The sequence below is a fragment of the Ictidomys tridecemlineatus genome, chromosome 4, assembly GCF_052094955.1.
Source record: "Ictidomys tridecemlineatus isolate mIctTri1 chromosome 4, mIctTri1.hap1, whole genome shotgun sequence".
NCBI classification, from domain to species: domain Eukaryota; kingdom Metazoa; phylum Chordata; class Mammalia; order Rodentia; family Sciuridae; genus Ictidomys; species Ictidomys tridecemlineatus.
Window position 1 is genome coordinate 12,494,259 of NC_135480.1, and position 26,658 is coordinate 12,520,916.

At 38.8% G+C, this 26,658-nt stretch overlaps 2 protein-coding genes across 2 annotated transcripts; both read right to left on the minus strand.

Annotated features, from left to right (window-relative positions):
- Positions 1-48: 48 nt before the first annotated feature.
- Positions 49-8,060, minus strand: Oosp2 (oocyte secreted protein 2). The gene is given in 4 exon segments (XM_013361244.2): positions 49-201; positions 5,807-5,946; positions 5,949-5,987; positions 7,997-8,060. Coding segments are annotated over 4 exon segments (396 nt in total).
- Positions 8,061-13,659: 5,599 nt separating this feature from the next.
- Positions 13,660-23,230, minus strand: Oosp4b (oocyte secreted protein family member 4B). Its single transcript, XM_040286843.2, has 5 exons — positions 23,075-23,230; positions 19,831-20,016; positions 19,208-19,305; positions 14,685-14,832; positions 13,660-13,722 (listed from the first exon to the last, which is right to left on the minus strand). Exons 1-5 carry the CDS (start codon positions 23,228-23,230, stop codon positions 13,660-13,662), a joined length of 651 nt encoding a protein of 216 aa, XP_040142777.2.
- Between the last annotated feature and the right edge of the window lie 3,428 nt (positions 23,231-26,658).

Sequence of the window (26,658 nt, forward strand, 5' to 3'; positions counted from 1 at the left end):
TGCACGACTCACTCCCTTGGCTTTCCTAGGCTCAGCCCATGCCTCAGCTCACCCAGGTTGCCCTCTCCTGTCTCCGAGACTGGCATAGCGTATTGGTAGCTCTGCAGTCCTGGGGTCAGCCAGTACAGCTCTCTGTGGTATCTGCACCCCTGCAACAAGTCTCTGCCTGGGCACCAAGCTGTCCGCAGCACTGTTGGAGATCTGGATGGAGAAAGCCATGTTCCCCCCAGCTCTTAAATTTTGCATACCTGCAGAATGAGTACCTTGTGGGTGCTGCCCGGGTTTGCAGCTGGTTGAGCCACAGCCAGGCCCACCTGAGCACTGGCTGCGGCAGCTGAGAAGGGCTATGCGAGAATGCTGGGAGCAGCGTCCCAAGGAGGTCAGGGCAGGCAGCCTGTGGATGGCCTCCTAGAACTTGGTCTGCGACAGGACAGGCAGATTTGAAGATCTCTGAAATTCCTCCCATTATCTTGATGACCCCTCTTCCTATACTTATGTAAAATACTTGCTTGGCTCTCCTAAACAGACCTATTCATTCTTCACAGGGACAGCCTGTGAATTTTCCAACTTCCTCTCTGCTTCTCTTTGAATTATAAATCCCATCTCTGAGCGATTTTCCCCCCACCCGTCTTACATTTCCCTACGTGCAGTTAGAGTGGACACATGGACGCCAGAATGGTTTTCTGCTTAGATATTTCTTTCCCCGGGTATCTTAGTTCATTGCTCTTAAGTTCCTCATTCCAAAAAGGCCCAGGACGTGGACATCATTCCGCCATGTGCTTTGCAGCTGTGTCACAAGAATGACCTTTACTCCAGTTTCCAACCCCTTGATCTTCCTCACCTCTGTCTGAGCCCTCATCAAAAGGGCCTTTCCTATCCACAGAACTTACCAACGTTCTGGTCGCAACTGCTAAGTCATCTCTAAGAAGAGTCAGACTTGCCCTACGGCTGTCCTCTTCTGAGTTCTCACCACGACTTCCCACAATGCTCCGTGGATGGCAGTACAAGCATTTTCAGGCCATTCTTCCAACTCTTCCCAGTACCCAGTTCCAGGTACTTGGTATCACAGTAGCTCTACTTCTTAGTACCTATTTTCTGTCCTGGTCCATGTTCTTCTGCTACAACAGAATATTGCAGAAGGGATAACGTATAAACAATCGAGGTCTACTTGACTCTTGGTTCTAGAGGAGAGGAAGTTGCAGACCAGGGCACCAGCTTCAGGCAAAGGCCTTCGATGCTACGTCCTAACACACTAGATAGAACTGTTAGCAAGCACCGGCGAGACAGAGGATGGGGCTGAACAGCATTTATCCAGAGCCCACTCCTGAAGCCACTAACCCATTCCTGTGACAATGACAAAAATCGATTGAGGAGGACTCTGCCCTCAAAACCTAATCACCTTTTCAAGGTTCCACCTCTTGTTACTGTCACAATGGCCATTAAATTTCAACAGGAGTTTGGAGGGGACTTTCCAAACACAGCATCAGCAAAGCCACGTCCAAAACCCAGGTTCTGTGCAGTGTGGAGCCAGAATCATGCCTGGTATCCCAGTGTGATCCTAACAACTGGGATATGCCCATCTAATTAAACACTAGATCATATGCTCATCCCAAATAAACAAGCATCCTTAAATAGGCAGGAAGATGAGAGCCAAGGGACAAGGAGTAAGGAAGTAGGCATTGTGCAAAGATCCGAATTACAATCCTCACAGAGGGTCACAGGGCAGGGCCTGGGAGGAGGGCCCAGAACAGCGGGGCCACAGGAGAAGTCAGTGAGAGAAAAATGCACGCAGCAGAGTGAGGTCCCAGGCCCAGAAACCAGAGCATAAACAGGGACAGTTCACAGGTAAGAGGAAGAGGACCGGGTTCCACAACTGAAGGGCAGTTCAGCAACGGAGACTGTGCACACGGGGTGAGCAGGGGTCCAGCGTCCAGGAAAACACACCACACAGGAGCTCTGCAGCCAGGGCTGGCAAGGGAGCCTGGAGTACCTCAGCAGAAGCCAGAAGGAACTGGTAGAAAGGACGGTGGTAAAAGATGTGACAACCCCCTCTCACCCCATTTTAGCCAAAGCCACTGCAAACGGGAATACTGGAGAAATGACAGGAAAGTGCCCTGAGCAAAGGAAGGAAGAAATATGAGGAAGTGAGAGAAAAAAAAAACGAATCAAGCTTATTTTGAATTTAGGTCTCTAAACACAGCCACGAAAGGAACTTTTGTGGTCTTCAGTGATCTCATTTAAGACCTTAGAAAACAGTATTCCGTTTATGGCCTGGGGTGGTGGCTCCGTGGTAGAGCGTTTGCCCAGCATGTGTGAGGCACTGGGTTGGATCCTCAGCACCACAATAAATAAATTAGTTAATTAATTAATTAATTAATTAAAGGTATTGTGTCCATCTACAATTAAAAAAAATTTTTTTTAAAGTTTAAATGACAAAACGCAGGTCAAGGTCTTGGTAGCTAAGACCTCTACATAAGTTCCAAATAAACAATAAACACAAGAATGTCCTTCACTTCCTTCGAAAGGGAGTGATTGTGAGATACATAGCCTTCGAGAAAATATTCGTGATAAAGATTTAATGCGTTTGCTGTGTGCCAACATGATGCATTAGGTATGTATACGTTGTGAAATAACAATCATGAATTAGATAAGGGAACTATCACGGTTTTTGACTTTGGAATGTGATCCACGTGTTGGATTCCTCGTTTACTACTTTATAATGTTGTAACTTTTCAGTCATCATTTTGATACAGTGTCCTGCCAGTGAACAAGTAAAACCTGTTCTCAACAACTTCCAAGTCCACCACACACCACTGCTGTGGACCACAGCCACCTAGCTAAGCATTAGATCCTCAGGGTGGACTCACTTTGTTATACCTCAGGAAAGCTGTGGGGGTTAGGGGGGAGTCAAATAAATAAATACATGAGGGCAAACATTTGTGAAAAGGAAGAGAGAAGACTTAGAGGTTTTTCTTTCATTTGTATGCAATATTTCCTAATTATAGAAGCTACCGACAGTCTCTCCAGGCTACCAGTCATGACCTTACAAACACAGAGTATTTAACAATACAGAGACATGTAATTTTATCATTTGCTTTGTGAGTCCAAAAAAGGACTCGTAATTGTTTGTATAAGAAACTCCTTAGCCAAAATAACAATGACTTTTGGAGCTCTGAAATCTTTTCATGAGAAACAAACTGTTTTTTAAGGGCTGACATTTGAAGTCCTGTCTTTGTAGCAGAACCTATCAATGCTCTTTGATGCAATAGACAGACAAACCTACACAGCTTGGCAGAGCTGGCTGTGTGAGGCCTCACCTCTGAATTAATTCACTCCTAGATTCCAACTGTCCCAACAATAGTCAAATTGCCCTAAAATATTACTCAAGAACAGTGTAGAGATTAGAATTCCCCCAAATAACAATTTTTAAAAAGCATACGCTGGGCACTGTGGCACACACCTATAATCCCAGTGTCTCAGAAGCTAAGGCAGGAGGATTGAGGGTTAAAGTCACCCTCAAAAACTTAGTGAAACCCTAAGCAAGCTGGTGAGACCCTGTCTCTAAATAAAAATTTTAAAGGGGCTAGGGATGTAGCTCAGAAGTTGAGCAATCCTGGGTTCAATCCCTGGTACCAAAAAAAGCATACAAGTTTATGTGGGCAAATTGGGAGAGGTGAAGAACAAGGGCTTGCTCAAATATTTTTTTATTTCTTCCTTTTAGTTATACATGACAGTATTTTGACACATCATACATACATGGAGTATAACTTCCCATTCTTGTGGGTGTATATGATGTGGAGTTTCACTGATCTTGGATTCATATATGAACACAGAAAAGCTACATCTGATTCATTCTACTTTCCCATTCCTGTTCCTCTTTTTTCCACCCATTCCCCTGTCCAATCCAGTGAATCTTCACTCCTCCCCACTTCCTATTGTGAGTCAACATCTGCATATTAGATGCAGCCTTGGGTTTTTGAAATTGGCTTATTTCACTTAACATAATAGTCCTCACTTCTATCCATTTACCTGCAAATGCCACAATTTCATTCTTCTTTACGGCAGAGTAATATTCCCTTGTGTATATGTACCACATTTTCTTACCCATTCATCTATTGAAGGGCACCTAGGTTGGTTCCATAGTTTAGCTATCATGAATTGAGTGGCTATGAACATTGATGTGGCCACATCACTATGCTGATTTTGAGCCCTCTGGGTATAAACCTAGGAGTGGGATGATTGGGTCAAATGGTGCTTCCATTCCAAGTTTTCTGAGGAATCTCCATACTGCTTTCCAGAGTGGTTGCACCAATTTGCAGCGCCACCAGCAATGAATGAGTGAACAATTTTCCCTGCATCCTCGCCAATATTTATTGTTACTTGTATTCTTGATAATTGCCTTTCTGGCTGGAATGAGATGAAATCTCAGAGTAGTTTTAATTTGCATTTATCTAATTGCTAGTGATATTAAACATTTTTCACATATATATTTATTCTATGAAGCATCTGTTCAATTCCTTTGCCCATTTATTGATTGTGATATTTCTGTTTTGTTTTTAAAGTTTTTTGAGTTCTTTATACATCCTGGCGATGCTCAGTCTGAGATGCAGGTGGCAAAGATTTTCTCCCTTTCTGTAACTCTCTCTTTATGTTCTTGATTGTTTCCTTTACAGTGAAGAAGCATTTATTGATTATTGATTTTGCTTCTTGTGCTTTAGGAGTCTTGTTGAGGAATTTTCCTAAGCTGACATGATGAAGATTTTGTCCTAATTTTTCTTCTAGTAACTTCAGAGTCTGTGGTCTAATTCCCAGGTCCTTGATCCACTTTGATTGACTTTCATGTAGGATGAGATAGGGGTCTAATTTCATTTTGCTACATATAGATTTCAAGTTATCCCAGCCCAATTTGCTGAAGAAGCTATCTTTTCTCCAATGAATATAGAATCGTGCCTTTTTTGTCTAGTATGAGATAACCGTATTTACATGGGTTTGTCTCTATGTCTTCCATACCATTAGTCTTCATGCCTGTTTTGGTGCCAATGCCACGAGTTTCGTTACTATAGCTCGATACTATAATTTAAGATCTGGTATTGTGATGCCTCCTGCTTTGCTTTTCTTGCTGAGGATTGCTTTGACTATTCTGGACCTCTTATTTTTCCAAATGAATTTCCTGACTGCTTTTTCTATTTCTATGAAGAACATCATCAGAACCTTAATAGGAATTGCATCAAATCTGTATAGCACTTTTGTTAGTATGGCAATTTTGACTATAATACTGCCTATCCAAGAACATGCGAGATCTTTCCACCTTCTAAGGTCTTCTTCAATTTCTTTCTTCAGTTTTCTGTAGCTTTCATTGTAAAGATCTTTTACCTCGTTAGTTAGATTGTAGTTCCCAAATATTTGGAAAATATTTTCTTTGAGAATATCATGAATGGGATAGTTTTCCTAATTTCTCTTTCAGTTGATTTATTATTGATGTATAGGAATGCAATTGATATATGGCTGTTAATTTCATATCCTACTTCTTTGTGGAATTTGTTTATGAGTTCTAGAAACTTTCTGGTGGGGTTTTTTGGGTCTTCTGAATATGGAATCATGTCATCAGCAAATAGGGATAGTTTGCCTTGCTTCTTCTGAGGCAATTGGATGCTATAGAGAGTAGCCTACCTAGAACTACGAACAGGGACACAAGCAATTTTCAATGCATTAGAAATTTTTAAAAAACAAAATAATAATTTTAACACTAGGCATAAAGATGTAATGAAACATTTGAAATTTTTTTACCAATAATCGCAATTCTTACCTTTGTCCTGATGCCACAATCATGAACAGGATACATCAAGTCATATATATAAGTTTGAATCTGAGTCACAGGGCAGCCCCATCCCAGAAATAATTCATCAGGGAATATATGTCAGTTGCAGCTACCATCTGAAATGGGCTTGCTGAGACAATCACCCAGTCCGTAGAACAACTTATTTTCACTATGGAAAGAACCAAGTGAGAAAGTATCAGATGTGTGTCTGCTTTAAGGAAGAAAGAGTTCAAAGAACATTTGGATCTGCCCTTTGTGATAATTAGGAGGCCTTTTTATGGATTTAAAGAATAGCCTATAAAAGGCTTTCATATTATCAACACCAAAATATCTGCCTAATTATGCCCCAAATAACTAGCTTTCAGTTGTCTTACAAGGGAAAAAAAATCAACCTGCAAGTCTAAAGATAAAATGTATTTATATAGATCCTTGTTTCCTTCTAAAAAATCGGATCCCATAGGAGGTCACATATCTAGGACTACATACAAGGGATACAAGCAATTTGCAATACATTAGAATAAGAGGGGTGTATTCCCAGTATTCTTTTTAAAGAGGGAGAAGGATAAAACGTGGTACGGGGTAGTAGAATTCATATCTACAGAAAGGGTGGTGCAGGTACAGGAGAGTCCCTATCTAGATCAGCCATGAGAGAGAAAATCTACTACCTGGGATGGAAATGCTATGAAAGCTTTGTTTTAAACCCCATTCTTACCCTGTACACCGAAATCTTCAAGAAGTCAAGAATAATCACTATTTTCATGGATTCGTCGGGAGAAGTTGAGTCTTTCAACATGAAAAATATATACAATTAAGGAGAAAGTGACCACCCGGCCTCCAACACCACTGGAGCCTGTAAGTCCTTGGTCTTTACAGATAAACCCTCACCAAGGAGGAGGAAAAAGCCAAGCGTGTCAACACAAAGGGTTGGAGAGGGCAGGTGTTCCACATCAGTGACAGTGACCTCCAAATCACATCTCTTCAAGTGTTTGAAATATTATTCTAACATCACCTAAATAAGATAATCAAGAATTCCCTTTCTAAAAAAAGAAAGAAAATATGTTTTAACAGCTGGAACTGAGGATGGATTCAAAAGGAAGCAGACACACAGGAAGCCCATGCGTCTGACTTCACTGCTGCTGCCCATACATGACAGTCACATTTCAATGTGACATCGTGTGGTTCTCAAAGCCCAAAGAAATTATTGAGACAAAGCCTGAGGAGGACATAGCATCAGATACTTTAACTGAGGCAGAATTCTGCACCCAACCATCAAGAATTAGGGCCAGGGCCTGAAATACCGTACTTACACCATCCCAGAGAACCAGAATTTTCCAGTCACTGTCCTTTCTGTACATGTGCTGTTCTTTTTAGTAATTAACTTCTACATGGTGAGCTAGACTAATCAAGCATTCTGAAGGATTTATCTTAAAAAAGTGGAAAGATGTCAGAAACTATATATGCTCCTTCCGACACAAAATGAATGCATAAGAAATTCATAACATCAGTTCCCAAAAGACCTCACTTCAAACATAAGGAAACAGGCAACTCTACTTTATTTTAAAAAATACACAAGAAGTAATATTTACATGCTGCCTGAGAATAGCTGACCTTTCATCATCTCTTAAAGCCAGGAGGCATTTGGATTCCAGGTAAAGTAGAAGAGATACATTAGAATAAGCTCGTAAACAGCCAAGATTTGATTTAGTTTTATCCTATTGGCTTTGTAGAACTATTGAAGAAGTGGACATGAGTGAAAGGCAGAGCAATATTTTTTTAAGGTACAAAAGAGCAATAGCATCACCAAATGGAATCATGAGGCATCTAGAAGCAGGAAGATCAGCTAAGATAAAACCAAGCACTGGCAACCGACAGTGGGCTTGAAAAGGCATTTGAAACACAGAGGGCTTGAAACAGAGCGCAGGACGATTTCTGCAAAGGAGAATCAAGATAAGGAGAAGACCAAAACAAAGGAGAGAGCAAGGACCCCAAAAAAATGCCTTGGGACTCAGACATTTAGGCAGAAAGAGAAGAACGCATCCTCAGCTTATCCACACAAGTCCAAAAGGCTGCAAAGTATTTCTCTTCTGGATAATCCTGGCTTCTCTGAAGGGAGAGAAGCACCTGGAAGGAAAGCAATCATCATGAAATTGAGAACGTTCTTTCTAAATGGTCACTTACCCTTGAAGCTCTCAGCACAAGGCCAAGACAAGACCCGGAGGAAAAGCGAGACTTCTAAAGCCATGGAGTGGACTCCAGCTCAGGTCCTCTCAGGAACAGGAAGTGGGGCCTGGCTTAGCGATTTTATTTGGTGCCCCATGCTCAGCCCCTTCACTTTTCTCCCCGTGGGTAGCCCATGGAGCTCGGTCATGGGGCCACCCACCCCAAGACTCGGGCTCTTCTGATTACAGAAACACTGATGCTGATGGGGCCTGTCAGGGAAGGGTCCTTTGATGACTGTTTGCTCAGAGCCTGGGAAAATCATCTGGGAGGCTGGCACCATACACAATACTTCCATTAGACACTAAATTTCAAGAGACTGTTTTTTACTAAATAATGTTCAGGTGTTAAGCTTCTATCTAATACGTAAACGGCCTAAATCATACATACTTGAAATCAAAAGGTAATTATTACTTCATTTCTATGGATTTAACTGGAAGAATCACAAGAAGAAAAAATGACTTGGTCAGGAACATAAATTCCTAGGAGGGAGGGGCCAAAGGAAAATCAATTTTCCTGGTATTAAAAAAAGAGAAAAAAGCCAGGCACATTCCTGTAACCTCAGTGGCTTAGGAGGCTGAGGTAGGAGGATTTCAAGTTCAAAGCCAGTCTCAGCAATTTAGTAAGGACCTAAGCAACCTAGCAAGATCCTGTCTCAAAATAAAAATGAATTAAAAAAAATTTTAAGAAACATAAGGGCTGGGGATGTGGCTCAGTGGCTAAGCACACCTGAGTTCAATCCCTGGTACCAAAAAAAAAAAAAAAAAAATACAAATTCAAGTCTGTTGTTTCTTCCTAAATTAATGTTTTAGTTAATACAGTTATTTCAAACTTTGTAACTATTTAAAGAAATATCTTATATACATATATACACATATATAATTATATATGCATAATGTGCATAATGAATATAGTTCTATTCCAATACTCCATTGAAATATAAGTTCCAGCTAATTTTTTTAAATTTTATATTCTAAAAATGTCAGTCATAATGTTTCTCTGTAATTTTAAGAGAAACTTAGAAATCAAAGGCTAACAGTAAATAACAATGAGCCTGAATTGATTTCCTATTATGATTTTTATTCATATCTAAATAATATTTTCAATGTTTCAGTCTGCTCTCAAATGACTACAGTCAACCCTCAGCGTCTGTGGGTCTGCATCCATAGATTCCATCAATCATGGATCTAAAATGTTTGGGAAAAAATTGCATATGTACTCAACAAGTACAGAAATTTTTCTGATCATTATTTTCTAAACCACACAGTGTAACAACTACCTACATGGCACTTATATTGTATTAGGTATTACAAGTAATCTAGAAAGGATTTCAAGTGTGCAGGAGCATATATGCAAATACTACATCATGTAATTCTAAGGACTTGAGTAGTCACAGATTTTGGTGTCTGCAAGGCTCAGATCTTATATCCCAAGGGTTATACACCCAGGGCATCCCTGTGTGTTATCAAAAGACTTCTATTTCCAACCTCATATTCCCATTCTCTAATGTGAGATCCCCAAAGCTGTGACCCACCGGGTTCCACATCAGGAAAGCCTGAAAGACCATTCACCCACCGCAAAGAGGGCAGAGGACTAGAGAAAGACAAGGCAAGGCCACATTACAGTTTTTGTCTTATTTTAGTTAAGCTTTTTCCTGATGTTATTAACATTTGTACAATCTAAAATTTGTTTTACCTTTGTCCTTTAAATTATGCCACTATAAACATCTAAGATGCTTCCAAAAGGCTTCTACGGGTTAAGAGTTCAGCCTATGGAATCATTTGACCAGTTTATCCACTGCATTTGTGTAAATTTTTAGAAAGCTAAGGCTCATTTTCATATTCTGTTAAAAATACAGCAATACTATGTAAATTACAAGTTTGCTGTGGATTTAAAAAAAAAACAGAAAAGCATATGGCCGAAGTTAATACTGGGGGGAAAAATGACTATTTCCCTCATCTTGAGCTCAGTTGGTTCCTTCAGTGTTCCCAGTACTACAAAGACCTCAGGATGAACAAAATCCACTCCCAACATTTCAGTTTTAATAATTTTTCTATGAAAGAATAATGGAATTTAAATATAACCTAGTGTAAAATGTACAGAGTTAAAACAAAAATCATATTTATTTGAGCACTGACTTAGTGAAATGCTGTTAGTACAAAGAACCTTATTTTTTCTTCACCCTTTGAGAGTAAGTTGTTGATATGATGCCCCTTTGCATTTAACTATTTTAGAATGTATATATCCCACAAAGAAGAATATTCTTCTACTGCCACAGGTCTCAATATTTGGTCATTGGATATCTGGAGATTTGCAGGACCAAAATATGTTTGTAATAATATTGAGACATTGTTTTTCACCATTGACATCTACATGCATTGTAAAAACATTGGTTCACCCTGTTGCCTCCTAAACACCAACCAAGGCAGTGGCACCAAACTGTGATGATTGTCATTGTATTCTTCACCCCATATACTCACAGTAAGGGGGTAGGATCAATTTCACTTAAGATTTAAGGCAGTAAAAAAATATTCATTTTGTTAATTGTCATCCCTTGAGGACACATCTCTTCAATATTCTGTGTGATAAAATGGAAAGGATGTAGAAAGTCCCCCAGGTGCATGTCAAAGTAGAGAGACTTCCTGGAGGAAAAGCTCCGTGGGCATGTTCAGGCTGTGAGTTGAGCTGGCCACGTTTTACAGAGGACACCATCTTTACTGTTGGGCAAACAATCATTACTCAGCTTTGGGTATTTGAGGGATATATTCTTGAAACTGAATGAAGTCAGTCACTTTAAATGACTCACATTTAAGTTCAGCAATTAAATTCGAACTTACAAGAAAATAAGATTTTTGGAAAACCTGTCTTGTAGCGGTATAATTTTTATGTTCCATCATGAAATATGTCATCATTCAAAAGATCTGCATAATGCAGCAAACCAAGATTTTCCAAATTGTTCGTGCATGATGTTATAGAAGCATGCATTGGCAAAAGGCAAGAAGGATCAATGGATTTTAATGTAATCAATATGAAAAGTTCTTTAGGGTGTTTTCAGATTCCACATTTTGCAGCTAACCTCGAAGAAACTACCCTCTTATCCACCTATCCCACTCCCAGGTATTTATCCAAAAGAACTGAAATTACAATTAGTGATACAGTCTCTATCACTACAGTAATGTTTATGGCAGTGTAATTCATAATAGTCAAATTATGAAGCCAGCCTAGGTGCCCATCAACAAATAAAGGGATAAAGAAAATACATACACAATAGAGTTTTACCCAACCATAAAAAAAAGAATGAAATTATTGTATTTGATGGTAAATGATTGGAACTAGATTCATGATTCAGTTAAAAATAAAAACATATTAGCCATTATTCCCAAACCTGCACGGAACCTATAGAGGACATCCTCTTTGTGTTTATTTGGACCTAGCTATTGTTTTGTAGCATTTCTGGAAAATACTTCATAACTAAGTTTTGAAGATAACTGTTTCTTTTACTGTGTTAGTTGCATTATCCATTTTTGTAAGATTATTTGTGGTAATTCAAAAATTAGACCACCACTGTAAAACAACTTTTCTACATATACATGCCAAACAAGACAAGTGCATAATAATTTTTCAAGTAGCTTTATGCAGTTTGTCCAGAATATTATTGGCAGGAACCACATGCATAATTCTTTGTATTACCCAAACCCTATCTTAGTATAATGAACTCATAAGAAATATTTGATTAACTTTCCTATAATTAAAGCACAAATCTTTCCTTAGTTTTCTTTATGGCTGTGCTAAAAACAAAATTATATTTTTTCATTATATACAAATGAATGAAAATATATAAACTCATGTTTGTACACGTTAGAAACAAGAAATGTGAAGAATCCATTGCTTGAATGTTTATTAGAATCATTCTGATTGATACTCAAAGATCATAGAAATTCTGATCACACCCATCTGACATCCAATCTCATTCTGTTCTACCAGGGAACCCAGGGAATTAACTGATTTTTCCATTTACCTTCTTTATTCTCTATTTTGTCAAAACTGCTTTGAGAGGGATGAAACCCATTACTCACTTAGCCCTGTTAAACCGTGGCCCAACCTTTCTGGAATGATTAGCAAAAAAAAAAAAAAAAATTATATATATATATATATATCTTTCTGAACTCCGAGGGAGACTTTAGGGTATATATATATATGATAGACCAGCAAAATTAAATGGTAATAGCTAAAAGGTAGATTCTGAACCTGTCCAAATATTGATTTCCATAGAGATCTTTTCCATCTAAGTAGCACCACAGTTCATACACTCATCCAGGAGACATCCTTGAGTCCTTTGTTCTCCTCAGACTCTGCCCAAACCATTTGGATGTTTTCACATCATCTAAAACTTATCCTTGGGCTGGGGGTTTGGCTCAGTGGTAGAGTGCTTGCCTAGCATCAATGAGGCTCTGGGTTTGATTCCCAGCACTGCAAACAGTAAATGAAGCAACATATCTCCTCTGTTGCACCAGGTACAACCTTAACTCTAACCTTTAAATCAAAACCAATTTTCATCAGATTAGCTGTTATAGCTACTTCCAGCTGGTCAGCCTTGCATTACTAGGCTTCCAGGAGATCAGTAAGATTCTTTATGTCAGAGAAGCCGTTTCTTCATTTTCACAGCTGCCTAAATCCTTAGCAAACAAACAAAAAATAAGTCAGGAAAGTATTGTCCATCTTTCTTTTCCCTTGGCATGCTGTCTACTAGTGGAACCAACAGTGAGATTGGAAGTTAAAGAAATTTTACCCAAAAGTTATTTCAGACCCTCTAATGAAGGCCTGGCTAACTAATGATCATGGAAAGGTCAGTCAATTGTCAGAGTTCGGTATTTGTTGAACAGCTCAATTAAGTCACACACAAATTCTAGATGAAGAAATTGCATGTCTTCACATTCTCTAGGAATAAAAGTGTTTTTAGCTAGATGGGAAAGAGGTACTTTCTTTCAGATTTAGCAAGCACAAATTATGTCTAATGAACAAAGCAATGTTTTTCATTTTCCTGTGTCATTACGAGTTTTGCTCCCGACACTGCTACCAGGAATAAGGAATCTAGACATAAGACAGGGTTCTACCCCAAACTACTAGTTTTCCCCATGGGAGACAATTTTTACTTAAAGAAATAGTCATTTGTATACATGAATCCCTGTGCAGGTCTGTGGTACCCTCTGGTTTTGGCTTACACAGTATACTCAAAGGCACAAGATTTCACTTGAAGAGATGAACTGGGTAATTATATTCAGAGGAGAACCTGAGACCAACCCATGAGAAGTAGAACTTGAGTTGTGAGGGAGTACTTTTGTGTTGGGGAAGCCAGCCACTGTACAACCCGACAACACAGGCAAGCTTTCATACGGTAGCAGATTTATTATGAACTCGACTTCACATACAAAGTTGCAATGGTCATGCCACTTCCAATGAACTCATTTAAAAGGTTTAAACATCACATTAGAGATGTAGACTATCCAAAATTCCAGAAAGGCATTTAAACAGACAACACCTATTGGTACTTATCTTGGGATGACAGAACAACAGGATTATTGAAACTGAGTCCCAGATGAGGGAACAACATTTTCTCCCAGAACTCAGGGAGGAGAGGAAGTCTTGATACAGACATTTTTGATCCAGGGCTTCATGAATAGTTGTTCCTATATGATAAGGGTAAAAGCAATTAAAAGTTGCTCACAAGTCACTCTCATCCAACAGTTGTTCACAGAAATCAGACGCTCAACGGGAAATAGTGTGATGAATGGAATTTGGTTTTTGTTTGTTTGTTTGTTACCAGAGATTGAACTCAGGGGCACTTAACCACTGAGCCACATCCCCAGCCTTATTTTATATATATTTTTATAACTTGGAGACAGGGTCTCACTAAGTTGCTTAGCGCCTCCCCTTTGCTGAGGCTGGCTTTGAACTCACAATCCTCCCATCTCAGCCTGAGCTGCTGGGATTACAGACATGCACCACCACACCCAGATGGAATTTATACTCTTAAATGCAATCTATAGTATTACTCAACTATATCAAATATATAAGTAAAATATGCTATTGAAGGGGATTATCATGCATGTTTGTATAAATATATCAAAATAGGTTCTATTATCATGTCTATAAAGTTTTTTTTAAGTGATTAGCATCTAAGTATTGGTTGGATTACTGCTTTCCTGAGACTCAAGATATCAAGCATTTATACGTCTTAATTTTAAGTGGCTATCTATCAGATTCCTAGAACAAAGTTCATTTCCTTACCAAATGTCAATTTCAAAATTGTCTATGCACAAATTGTGTGGCATACTCAAACCCAGAAAAAAAATTAAGAATAAACCTTCAGAAAAACACCTTTCTTATGAGAAATACTAATTAGACTTAGCAAATTCCTCTAAATTTTCAAGCCTATTTGGCCTATTTCCTATTTCTATCATTTTTGTTATCTTATACATCCAGACACATATATGTATAAAGATACTCCCAATCTACAGGGTTCAGCTTAAGACCAAAGCAATTTGAGTATCCAGTATTCAAATAGGGCTTTTTAAAATTTCTTCCATTGACATTACACCAGGCAGATCACAGTTGACCATGAAATGATGAATAAACTAAATATCCTCACCTTACTGTGACTGCTAAAGATAGGTTCACATTCTTTGCTTTGTGGGGGAGCTGACATTGGTGGCCTTTCTTTTGTCACTTCAAAGCTATCACCCAACATATTGGCATCATACCCATTCATTCCAAAAGGCATCAGAGATAATTGAAACCTAAATGCAAAGCAAATTAAAAAATACATACACATAGGATCAATAGTCTTTTCTATGTCACAAAAACTTTTGTGGGAAATTATTTATACATTTTACATAGTAAATACATATTTATAGATATAAAATACAATCAGGTTTATGTTAGTGATAAGTAAAAAAAGTACTCAAAGTAACTAACTTAGCAGCAAGGCAAATTAGTTCGATGAACCTAAAAAAATGTTTATAATAGGATCTTGAATAGGATGCTACCTATTGAGCCAGAATTGATCCTAGAGCCCCAGAGTTGAAGTCTCAAATGTCAAAACAATCGTCAGATGTGACAAATATTCTATAGGACTGAACAGACTGACACTCGGCACCAAGCCAGCCACAAGTAGGTCTCTAACGCACAGAAAGAGATGGGGAATTTAAAATGAGACCCATGTGTGTGGGGGAAAGATTCCACCACCCAACTCGTAGCCTGGCAGGAGAGATGGATGCTCCACTCGAAAGTTACAAAGCTGTTAGTTTCTGTCACCTTCAACAGCCATCCCAACCCTTCTCCATCCTATTTAAGGAGTTACAGAGGGGGGAAGGGAAAGGAAGGGGCTCACCCATCGCCCAAAGCCAGGACTTGGGTAGTCGCAGGAGGATGAGGGTGACCACGTGCACGTGTAAAGGCTAAAATCTCATTCACATTTCCTAGATCCCTTTGTGAGTATAACAGGCTTTATTTCCACATTTGCTTTTGAAACAGCGAATCCTTTTCTTGAGAGCTTAGTGGATAAAGTAATTGAGTTGCAACTTGTGCCAAGATCCTCCTTAAGTCCAGCATAAGGAAATAAATTGAAGGATCCAAACTGCGGTTTGTCACAGATCCATTCGTAAAGGCACACAGGGAGGAGAACCAGTGTTTATACTGACCCCCAAGAAGGCATCCGTGGCCAGAGTTGGCCAGGAGAGACCTACAACCATCTCAATGGATGGACATCTCCTCTCCCTGTCTCAACATCATTGCCCTACTGTAACACACCCAGAAAAAAAGAGTAGAGAGACTTTAAGACCTCAAAAAGAGATCACCTCTAGAAATCTACAATCAAAAACCTCATACCCTAGAATGGCTGAAATTGTGGGAAGGGAAAAGAAAAAATAAGTCGTATATGAAATTCTAGTGTTAAATGGTACTCCCCTGTCCACTAACCAGAGATCCAACTTCCCAGGATGCTATCAAGAAGTGGGGAAGATGTTACATTGCAGTGAAAAGCAGTGACTGCCAACAAGAACCCCACTTTTTGCATGTTTAGATTATCTAATAACTGATTAAAAGATGAACATAGCAATACCAGTCACAACAAGGCAACTAGAATTGGAATGCATCGTTGCTCATCGTCTTGATTCCATTGCTGTACACCACTCCTATTCATGAGCCAAAAGAGGGGAAACTACTTTTCTGAATTGTTATGTTTTGTATTTTTTTAATCTCCTAGCCTTTACCCTACCAGAGGCTGAAAGTTTACAAAGCCTTGGGGGTGGGTGGGGGACTGACTGGCATTGTTCAAGTTAGAGGCTAACCCCTGGTTCAATTCAGTGGGACAGGATATGAAGTTCTTATAAAAATATAGCAATTACTATTGTAGCCACTGGGGTTGAAAAGAAATTGGAGTCTGGAAGAACAGATAGTTCCTCAGATTAAAGGAAGTTGCCCCAGGCACATTTCCTATCTATTCCAGGAAGTATAGGGAACTCAGACCAGTTTGTGAAAACTTTTCATGAGAAAAGCATGTTTCTTTAGAACACAAGCTTCAGGGATGCATGTTTTCCTAAATAACTAAAGACAAGTATTTGTGCATTCAAACTTGAGGACTTAGTTCCTCTAGCCTCAGGCCTAATGCTAAAAGCCCAATACCTTGTTTGTAGAGAACCCTAAAGACCAAATTTTCAGAGATTTGCAGAAGTTTCAAGTAGAATATGGTATCAACTGGTGTCAGATCTTGACTCTAATAAGCAGATCATATAATAGCTACTTGCTTCAATGCCTTCATTAATAAAGACTAAAGATTATAGCACATACTTTATGGCATTAAGATTAAATGAGATGATTTAAGAAGGATGTTTCCACAGTACCCAGGATGTCAGAAATAGTCAATAATGTTCCTTCTCTTCCATTATTTAGTAACCATTTATCCTTCAAACCGTTTTATATTTGCTTTCAACTCCAATATGATTATGCAATCTAAATGTAACTAGCATAAAAAAACACAGGACTTGGGGAAAGGCTATTTAGTGTTCAGAACCACATAAAGAAAAATCTGAATGCTTATGATTAATCAGTAGCCACTGTCCAGTTAAAAATGCTATTTATTCCGTTTAGCAACACTGTCCAGTGTCATTTTCTGTGATAAAATAATTGCTTTAAATTTGCACCGTGTAACCCTAGCCACGTGCTGTCATTGAGCATGAAAAATAGCTAAAGCAACTAAAGAACTAAATTTTACTTGTATTTAATTTACTTATTCATTTGTTGCGTTATTTAGGTGCCAGGGATTGAACCCAGGGGCACTTAACCACTGACCCACTCCCTAATCCTTTTTATTTTGAGGTAGGGTCTCCCTAAATTGCTTAAGGTCATCCCGAGTTGCCGAGGCTGGTTTTGAGCTTGCCATCCTCCTACCTCACTCAACCTTCCAAGCCACTGGGATTATAGGCGTGTGCTACCACACCCTGTCTTAGCTGTATTAAATTTAAATGTAAATATTGCATGCAGCTACTGACTCCTAGACAACATAGGTTTAGAGATGATGACTATTAAAGTCTAAAGAACACAAATTTTTTAAGTGTTGGTTTCTTCCAAGGTGCCCCAATTTTGTCAGGAAATATGAGGATATAGTGAGAATGTGTGTGAAGGCATCCTGAATATCTAAAGCTGGCATTGCTAAGTTGCAAATTAGAATAGGCATGACAGATTAATTAGAACATAAAAGACAGTCCAGAGAAATCCAAACTTATACGGTCATTTACTTCAGAGGAGTCAATGCAATCAATCCAAGAGGGAACAGAAAGTCATTTAAATTGAGTATTTTATCAACAAGATATCCATGGAAAGAGAAAATATTTGATCTGCCTAAATGCCTATAAAAATTAAGATGGCTTACAGACCCAAACAAATCTAAAACCACAAAGTTTTTCCAAAGAAAAAATTTTAACAGTAGGCAAGAATTTTAAAACAGAAACCAATAAGCATAAGAAGAAGTCTATAAATTTCAAAATGAAGTATGTCTGCTCATCAGAAGATACCATTAAGCTGGGTGCAGTGGCACCAGCCTATAATCTCAGTGACTTGAGAGGCTAAGGCAGGAGAATCACAAGTTCAAAGCCAGCCTTAGACACTTAATGAGGCCCTAAGCAACTCAATGAAATTCTGTCTCAAAATAAAAAATAAAAGCGATGGAGATGTGGCTCAGTGGTTAAGCACCTCTGGGTTTAATCCCTGATACCAAAAAAGAAAAATGGCTAGAAGACAACTATTATCATCTGATTAAACTATCAGAGTTTCCTACATTTGTAGTATAAGTGCAAACACTACACCCTATTTGAGAAAACAGATATGTTTCTTTCAAAACTAAGCTACTCTTTCCTTATGATCAAGCAGTCCTATTCCTAGGTATTAGCCCAAAGAAAACATGCACCTGCACAAAGAATTGCAGAACTCTGGCCAGAGCCGATTTATACATATCTGCCAGAGCCTGAGAGCAACATGTCTTCATTACAATAACAAACATGCAATGGAGAGCAACAGGTTACTGGAATATACAAGGCAAAGGAATCTCCAATATTATGCTGAGAAATAGGAGCCAGACAGAGGTACACACTGTGACTCCATTTATACAAAGTTACAGAAGAGACAGGGCCGTGAGAGGTAGCAGAATCGCTCTACAGTAATCATAGTCTGATGAATGCTGATGGAGTTTGGGGCCAAACATATCAATGAGATGACAAATGCATATACTCATGTAACATCTATATGTTTAATAGTGGGTAAATTTTTGTTGAAAGTAAGAACTTTTAAGTAAATATTGATCCCTTATTCACGACAGCATGAAGTACTTAGGGGAAATGCACTTGTGTCTGCACTTAGAAATGCATCCAAAAAATTGGTGGAAAAGTGGATGCTGGATAAAGTTCAGGAAAAGTGACTGGATGTGAGTTATACAGGGGTTCACAAAAACAAAAATCCTTTCTACTCTTGTATGCATTTGAAATCTCTCCTATCAAGGATTGAGAAAATTTTAGACATCATATTTGTTCCCTAGGCATCCTCTGGGTCTGTGTTCTTCACAGAAACACCTATCAAAGAATAAATTTTAAAACATGGAAGGGGATAGTGGGCTGTACGTACCTCTTCACAAAGCAAACCACCTGAAATGAATAGGTGATATTCAGTGTTGGTCTGTAATTGATCTTGGATAGTATGAAAACGTCATCCCCTGAGAATACCTGAAATGATTGAGAGTTTTAATACTAGAAGCATTGAACTATTTCAGTGATTGAATAATTTGAAGAGAATGTGTCCGTTCTAGAAAAATCTGAATATGACATTTTACATTAAGACAGTAGACTGAGTGAAAACACTTTATCCTCCCTTTGTACCCATCTCCACAGCCAGATGAGGTGATAAGAGACAACTGACATCTCTGGGACTAGTTTAAAATATATTTGCCCTTTCCAAAATAGCTTGCCAGGTGCACATATCCACACCCAATTCCCACCAAAAAAAAAAAATCTTAAAATCTGACAGCAGGTGAAAGGAGAAAAATGGAGATGACATTGTCCATAACTTTGAACATTTTCAAAACCCCTCATCTGAAACATCATTACATAAACATATACTTGACCCCTATGTGAGAATTTATGATGCAAGTGTTGTAGTTGTGCTTGAGGTTTTTTAAAAGAGATCTTTGATACTATGCATGCCTGAATAAAAATGCAGAATGTTTTAGGAAGAATCATGAAGGCACTTACAAATTTATTGATCCCACAGGAAACGACAGGATAAGAAAACTCATAGTTGAATGAGAGCATCCTTGTTACAGGACAGCCATCTCCCAGGTTAATGTCACCAATTTTCACTTCTGTGTCATTATCAAAGGGCCTTATTTTCATTCTGACTATCAACCAATCATCAGAACAGATTGAGATCACTGCTAAAACAAAACAAAAATCCAAGAATCAATATGTTATTAGCACATCTTTACCTTAAGACGTAATAGTGCAGTCTGACAACAATATAACACAAGCCACACAGGTACCTTTCAGTTTTCTGGTAGCCAGATTCAAAAATAAAAAGGACCTATAATTTGGGGGATTTTAAAAAAATTATTTTTAGTTATTTGCAACACCAGGATATACCCTGACATAATCATGAAAGCATTTTGAAATTTAGTTCATGTAACCAAATGTATCCCAAATACAATCATTAACTAATAATAAAACAAAAATTGTGATTTCCCTTCTTTCTTATACAGATTTTCTGAAATAAGGGTGCATTGTCTCTTTGTAGCACAATTCACATTCCAAGGACAGTGGGGGTAACTTTGGAACTCTGTATTTTACACTGTCATAAAGCCCATCTTAAAAGATAATTTGATATTTAATTCTTTGCAACCATTCTACTCATATTTAAAATGAATAGAGTGATTATTACCTACCTTTTGAAGTTTGTGCCTAGAACTTAAATGCTCAATCAAGTAAAAGCAATTTAAAGGTCTGTATAAAAGGGGATTCCCACCCCAAATCCCTTCATATAGATAGACCTGAATCTTAATACTACGTAAAGGATTGGTACATGTAGGTTCAGACTCATGTTGACCTGAAGCAGCTGTGGCTATAGACTAATAACATTTTTAAGAGTAAATATAAGGCACATGATGCCATCTATCCCTAAATATCAAATTGCTTTATCCCCAGCCACATGGCATGCATTTTATCTTCAATGAGGATTTTAATTAAATAAGTGATGTGCCCAACCACAGGGATAAAACATTAAACTTTTTTCTCAGGACACTTGGAAATATTCAACGATCTATAGACGTCTTTTTGTAAAATGTTGGCTGAGGAAGGGGGCCTCATTTGGGCTAGAAACATGAACTTGAACAACTCCACACTGTTGCTTACTGAGATAGCTAAAATAGGTTAGAAATGCAAGCGCAAGGTGCTTATGCTTTGGAGGGGAACTGTATTTTTGCTATGAACATTAATAGTACGAATTATATAAGTAGTTTGACATATACTGATAGCACATATAGTGATAACAGTTTAGAAGCAAGATGTGGGATAGGAATGAAACAAATTTGCAGTCCTTGTAGCAACAGGAACATAGTTCAATACTGATGTTCCACATCACAATGGGAATCACAAGCACCATTCAAACCAAAATAGATGCTATAAAGTAGGCAACCCAACAATGGATGCATTAACTTTAAAAGTAAACCATTCCCAGGCAGGCTCACTATCGTTCCTGGGAGAATGTTAGACTCCAAGCTTTGTTTTTCCATTGGAGACTCCCAAGTTTATTGTCATCACATTAAATAAGCAGAGTTTTGCTATTTATGTGCCAGTTTCCAGGTCAAGTGTCAATGCACACACATATATTTTTGTTTTTGAGTATACAACAGGAGATTTTGGAGACAGGACAGTTAATCCCTTCATTTCCCAGATGAAAAATGAAATGCTCAAACCATCCAATAACTTGATCATGATATCAAACAGAGTAACATAGTGTAGCTGGCATTAGCACCAAATCAAACCAACGCTCTTGGCCATCACTAGTCGACCGAGTCATTACTGGAATCCAGACTATGTTCTCTATCTACTGAAGATCTATGTCTTAGGAAGATATGGTAGAGTGAAAATGTGAAAATCAGAACAGCGAATGCTCGACTCCCTTCATCAGTTAATTATCCTTTTCATAGAGAATCCTCTGTCAGTAAATTATCTAAGGCCTTGTTAAAGTGTGGTCCACGAAGGGGCAACATCAACATCCCCTGAGCACTCAGAAATATTGATTATCAGGTCTAATCCCTGACTCATTGAATCACTGTACACTTACAAAGATCTCTGATGACTTGTATATACATCAAAGTTTGAGAACTGGTCTGATGGGTACCAACACTGAGATCTGCAAGATGGCCAATAAATAAAACAGAATCAGGTGAAAAAGATAGAGAAATAGATGGGAGACAAGATTCCTTTTTAAGCTATTTGTTCAGTTTTCATTTCACTGATGATCTCCAGTGAAGGACCAAAGGCTTTGCCAGAGATAGATAGAGTCAACCACAAATATGTAGGTGGTACTCGCAGAGCAGGAGCTAGGTTTTTCATTCATTTTACTCCCATTTCCCAGGCTAATCTGATGTAACTCCAGTACACTTAATTTTCCATCCCACTCCCAACCTCATGCAGTGATTTTGGTCTCATGGAATGGCATGGAGAAGTCAGATCCACGTAACAAAATGTATATTAAGGTAAAAATCTCAAAATGCAGAAAGATCAAACAAACAAGTTATGACAGGCAAAGTCTGGAGACGAATAGCTTGACCACCTCGGAGAAGCCGAGTCAGAGCACAAGAGAAGGGATCACAGAAGGATTAGGGTTTCATAGCGGGTGTCCCCACTCGTTATTTACTCAGAAACCCACTGGAAAGAGAAAGTCACTATCCTTAGTCATTAGAAATCAAGATTATCTGAAAGAGCTGTGGTTGGAACTAGTTTCTGATCTGGTTTTGCCTAGAAAACAGTCTCACAAACACAGGTCTTCAAGCACTCTAAGCAGAGGTAGAGCAGCCCGAGGCTAGTTTTCTCGCCTCAGTCCTGTGGACATTGGGTTCCTTTGGTGGTGGTGACCTGGATGCTCTAGACTGTACTCTTGACCAGTATCCACTAGATACCACTAGTAACAACAACAAAAAATGCCTCTAGAAGTTGCCAAATCTTCCCAGGAGGAGGGGGGGATGTCACCCCTGCTGAGAACCAGTGTTATAAAGAGATGGAAGAGGAGCCATGCAATGGCAGACATGGAGAAGGTCCACCAGCGTCCCCTCTAACCCCTTGCTGCAGCATGAGCCTCACAGACTTCAGGCTGGGCCCAGAGGCAAACCATAGAAGGCTTCTCAAATTACCTCACTGCAATACTAAGTCAGACTCGCCTACATCCCAATAACCTCTTGTGGACGGCCAAAATTAGACACATGGACTTCAAATCACTCACCCAGGTCCACACCGCTAACAAGTACCAGAATTGAGGTTTCTGGAAGCTCAGCAGATGAAGGAAACTATTATGGTCTCTCCGAATCCAGCTGCTCACTTCTTCGGTCAGTACCGCATTCAGGTGAAGAGTTTCTACCCTCTCCTCCCAGAAACCCATGGATCTCTGGCCCCTTCTTTTATAACTAGGATTCGTATATTTTCAAAGAAATATTAGAAAAGGGATAACCATAGGAGATAATTAAACCTGAGGGGCCCTCAAATTGGTTTGTAAAGGCAGAAAATACCTGGAGCAAAGGTTAAAGACACTAACTTTTTAAAAACTGAGTCTAACTGGGAACAGGCAGCCCTTTCTGTTGGTTTATCATCCGGGGTGAGTGGGGGTGGGGAACAGGTCTTTGCACAGCCGAGTTTTAGAAAACAATCTTGTCACTTTAAATCACTATCCTCCAAAGACATTTTTTATTTGTACCTGGTTCGAGTCCAGAAGAATTCCAAAATATCAGAGAAAGGAGGAAGGATCCTCCTAGGAGCACAGAGGTCTTCATCATAACAGCCTCCACGACACTGCAGCCAGGGGGAGCAGGAAGTGGCCAGGAGTTGGGCGTCCTCGGGTTTTTATAAACCTTGGCCACACTCAGCTGTCTGCAGTTATCCTCCACTTGGTTAGCACAGGAAAACTCTTTTGCATCTTTGCTCTCAACGTCAGGTCCATCTGCTAGTGTAGTTACATGATCTCACCTGGGAGGCGCTTAAATGCAAAAGATCAGGTTCCACACCGCAGCTACAAGACCAGTCATCAAACGCATTTCAACAATTGCCAGGTGGGTCATTTGCATATTAAATTTCAGAGACATCTCTCACAGCTTAGTCTTAGTGTGGTTTACCCTAGTACTAACTTTTTTAAAAGTACTTTAATATGAATAGATAAAGATAATTATGTTAAAAAATAAGGATATCTATAAAATCTCCTATATATCTAGGTACCTGAATGCACCTAGGTGATATCTACTTGTCTGTATGTGCTTATTAATTATATTATAATGAACAAAAGCTTAAGAGTTTATCAAGCAACAAGAAAGCTGACACAGGGCACACATTTCTGATTGGATTTCTCATTCTCTCATTGAGGTTTTAGATTTTCTGAACTACTAATGAGTTGTTCATACCATAACTCTTTCATATCATAATTTCTGGAGAAATCACATTTATTGACCCTATGGATGTCTTCTCTTAAGAAATGTTTTCCTGTTTCCTATTTAGTTGTATTTTTAAGTTTAGTTTGTAAGGATCATATATTCTAGACATGACTCTTTCAATTTATGCATATTATGAATCTTTTGTGCCAATTTCTAGGTGTGATAGTTAATTTTATGCCCGTTTTACTGGTTCACAGGTTTCTGAATAGTTGATTAAACATTTTTCTGGGTGTGTCTATGAGGTTGTTTCTTAGAGAGATTCACATGCGACTCAATAATCTGAGTAAAGCAGATTGCCCTCCTCAATGTGGGAGGGCTCACCCAATCCACTCAAGGCCTGAGTGGAACTAAATGGTTGGTGAAGGGAGAATCCGTACTCTGCCTGGCTGTCTCCAAGCCGGGACATTGGACTCCTCTTCTGACTTGAACTTGGCCTGGAACTTACACCATTAGCTCTTCTGATTCTCAGGTAGTTCATGTGCATAATAATTTTGACAGACCTTTCTCAAAATGTCTTTGGACTTGGCCTAGAAGTAGGGCATCAGTTCTCCTGGATCCCCGGCTTGCCCACAGCACATCCTGGGACTTCTCGGGCCCCGTGATACCAAGAGCCGAATCCTTATTTTATACATGTATGAAGTTTGATTCTGTTTCCATAGAGAACCCCAAACTAATATGGATGCGATCCTGTTCATTTTCTCGTGGTGCATTCTTTAATTCTTCTGTTAAAACAGAAAAAAAAAATAAATATTGATGTGATCTAAGAAATCAATCTTTCTCTTCATAGTGTATTTCATTCCTCTTTTAATATGTTTACTGATCTGAAATCCATATTTTCTAATATTTCCCTCTAAAAGCTTTATAATTTTATTCATCCTATTTAAGTACTGGATCTACTTTTATTTTTTTAACGTTTCAATTCCCCCTCTTAAATGAATTCTTGTTAGCTTGAATGTGAGGGAAATGATTAAATTTGATCAGAATTTTTTTACTGCTATTACTCTACAGACCACCAGCATCCAAGACTACAGATAATGCTTGCACTTCTTGACTCTGGCCCTTACAACCTCATAATCAACAATCAGCAGAAAGGGGTAACATAGCAGAGAGATGCAGCACATGTAAACAGTGCAGGCCCCAGGACTCCGGTAGTGAGGCCCTTCCATCCTGCTGCCCCTGCCCTAAGTTTGTTACCTCTCACTCATCCACACTTCTTTGCCTCTTGCTGTAAGTATTATGCCCTGCATGATTTCAGCATCACTTTTGGTATGAACTTTTGGAAGCTCTATGACCTCCACAAGAGCTGATCTGACATAGCTATAGACAATTTCTAATAGTGCCTTTTTCATTTGGACGTTTATTTAATTAGAAATCTTTGGGTTCTCTCCATCCTTTGTTTTTCTACCATTTCAGCAAGCTGCAGCTAACTCAAATACTTTGGTTGAAAACCCCCGAGAAGTAGGAAATATATAATTTTTATATTATATTTTATATTTACAGCACATTTATTTACAAAAGGAATTGCAGCTACTCAACTAGCTAAATCAAATTATCTTCAGTCTAGTCTCCATAGGTGACGGATATTCTAATGATTGGCTCCCCAGAGAAGGAAAAAAAAATTTCTCATGAACTGAAATAAAAATGTCCTTATATTCAGCATTAGAGACATTCCATATTATCAATAAATCCTCTGATCTGTATTTTGTCAGGAAGCAAAAGGGGGCAGAGGAAAAGTAAGCAGGAAGAGAGGAGAGACAATAGAGCCGATTGCACTTGGAGAATATATTATGCACTCTCCGCTGCCCAAGGAGGAGGTGCATATGTGACATCCTTCTGGGCTTTCTCCTTGACACTTTCAATTGTTCATAAGGGAATTCAGTCCTCGTTCCATTCACAAGTGAGAAGGGAGTCCCTGGACCACTTCATCTGGCTTGCTGGTGGCCTCCCCCAGTTCCTCACAGTGTAGAAATTCTGTGAGCCTAGGGTCCTATCCAATAATTGGTTGATTAAATCCAAGACAGCACAGACTGCAGGATTTTTTTTTTGTTTACTTATGAGAGATTAAATAAGATTCACTTACAAAGCTGACAGAAATCGTGACAGCGAGTATAATTTTTCCCCCTAAAAACACTAGCCTCTTTGTATGAGCAAGATAGTTTGTAAACTTCAGATTCCTCTGAGTTGAAATTACTACCACATAATAAGATAAGTGATGCAAAAGTAGGGGTGGTGGATTACTGAAAATCCAAGAGTAGCAAATAGAATAGTCCACTTTCTCTTAGCCTTGCGGGGAGAACTCTATTTCATTTTATTTTACACCCATAAGAACTGAAATGGGTATTAATCAGAGAAAACACCACAGTATAATACTCAAACATTGTCTGTGCTC

Coding starts and splice junctions, on each gene's coding strand:
- Oosp4b (XM_040286843.2), bottom strand. CDS start 23,230: ATGGGTTTCTGGGAGGAGAGGGTAGAAACTCTTCACCTGAATGCGGTA. Junction 14,833..19,207: donor GTGGTTTGCTTTGTGAAGAG/GTACGTACAGCC, acceptor CTTTGCATTTAG/GTTTCAATTATCTCTGATGC. Junction 13,723..14,684: donor TCTTTAGCAGTCACAGTAAG/GTGAGGATATTT, acceptor CTTATCATATAG/GAACAACTATTCATGAAGCC.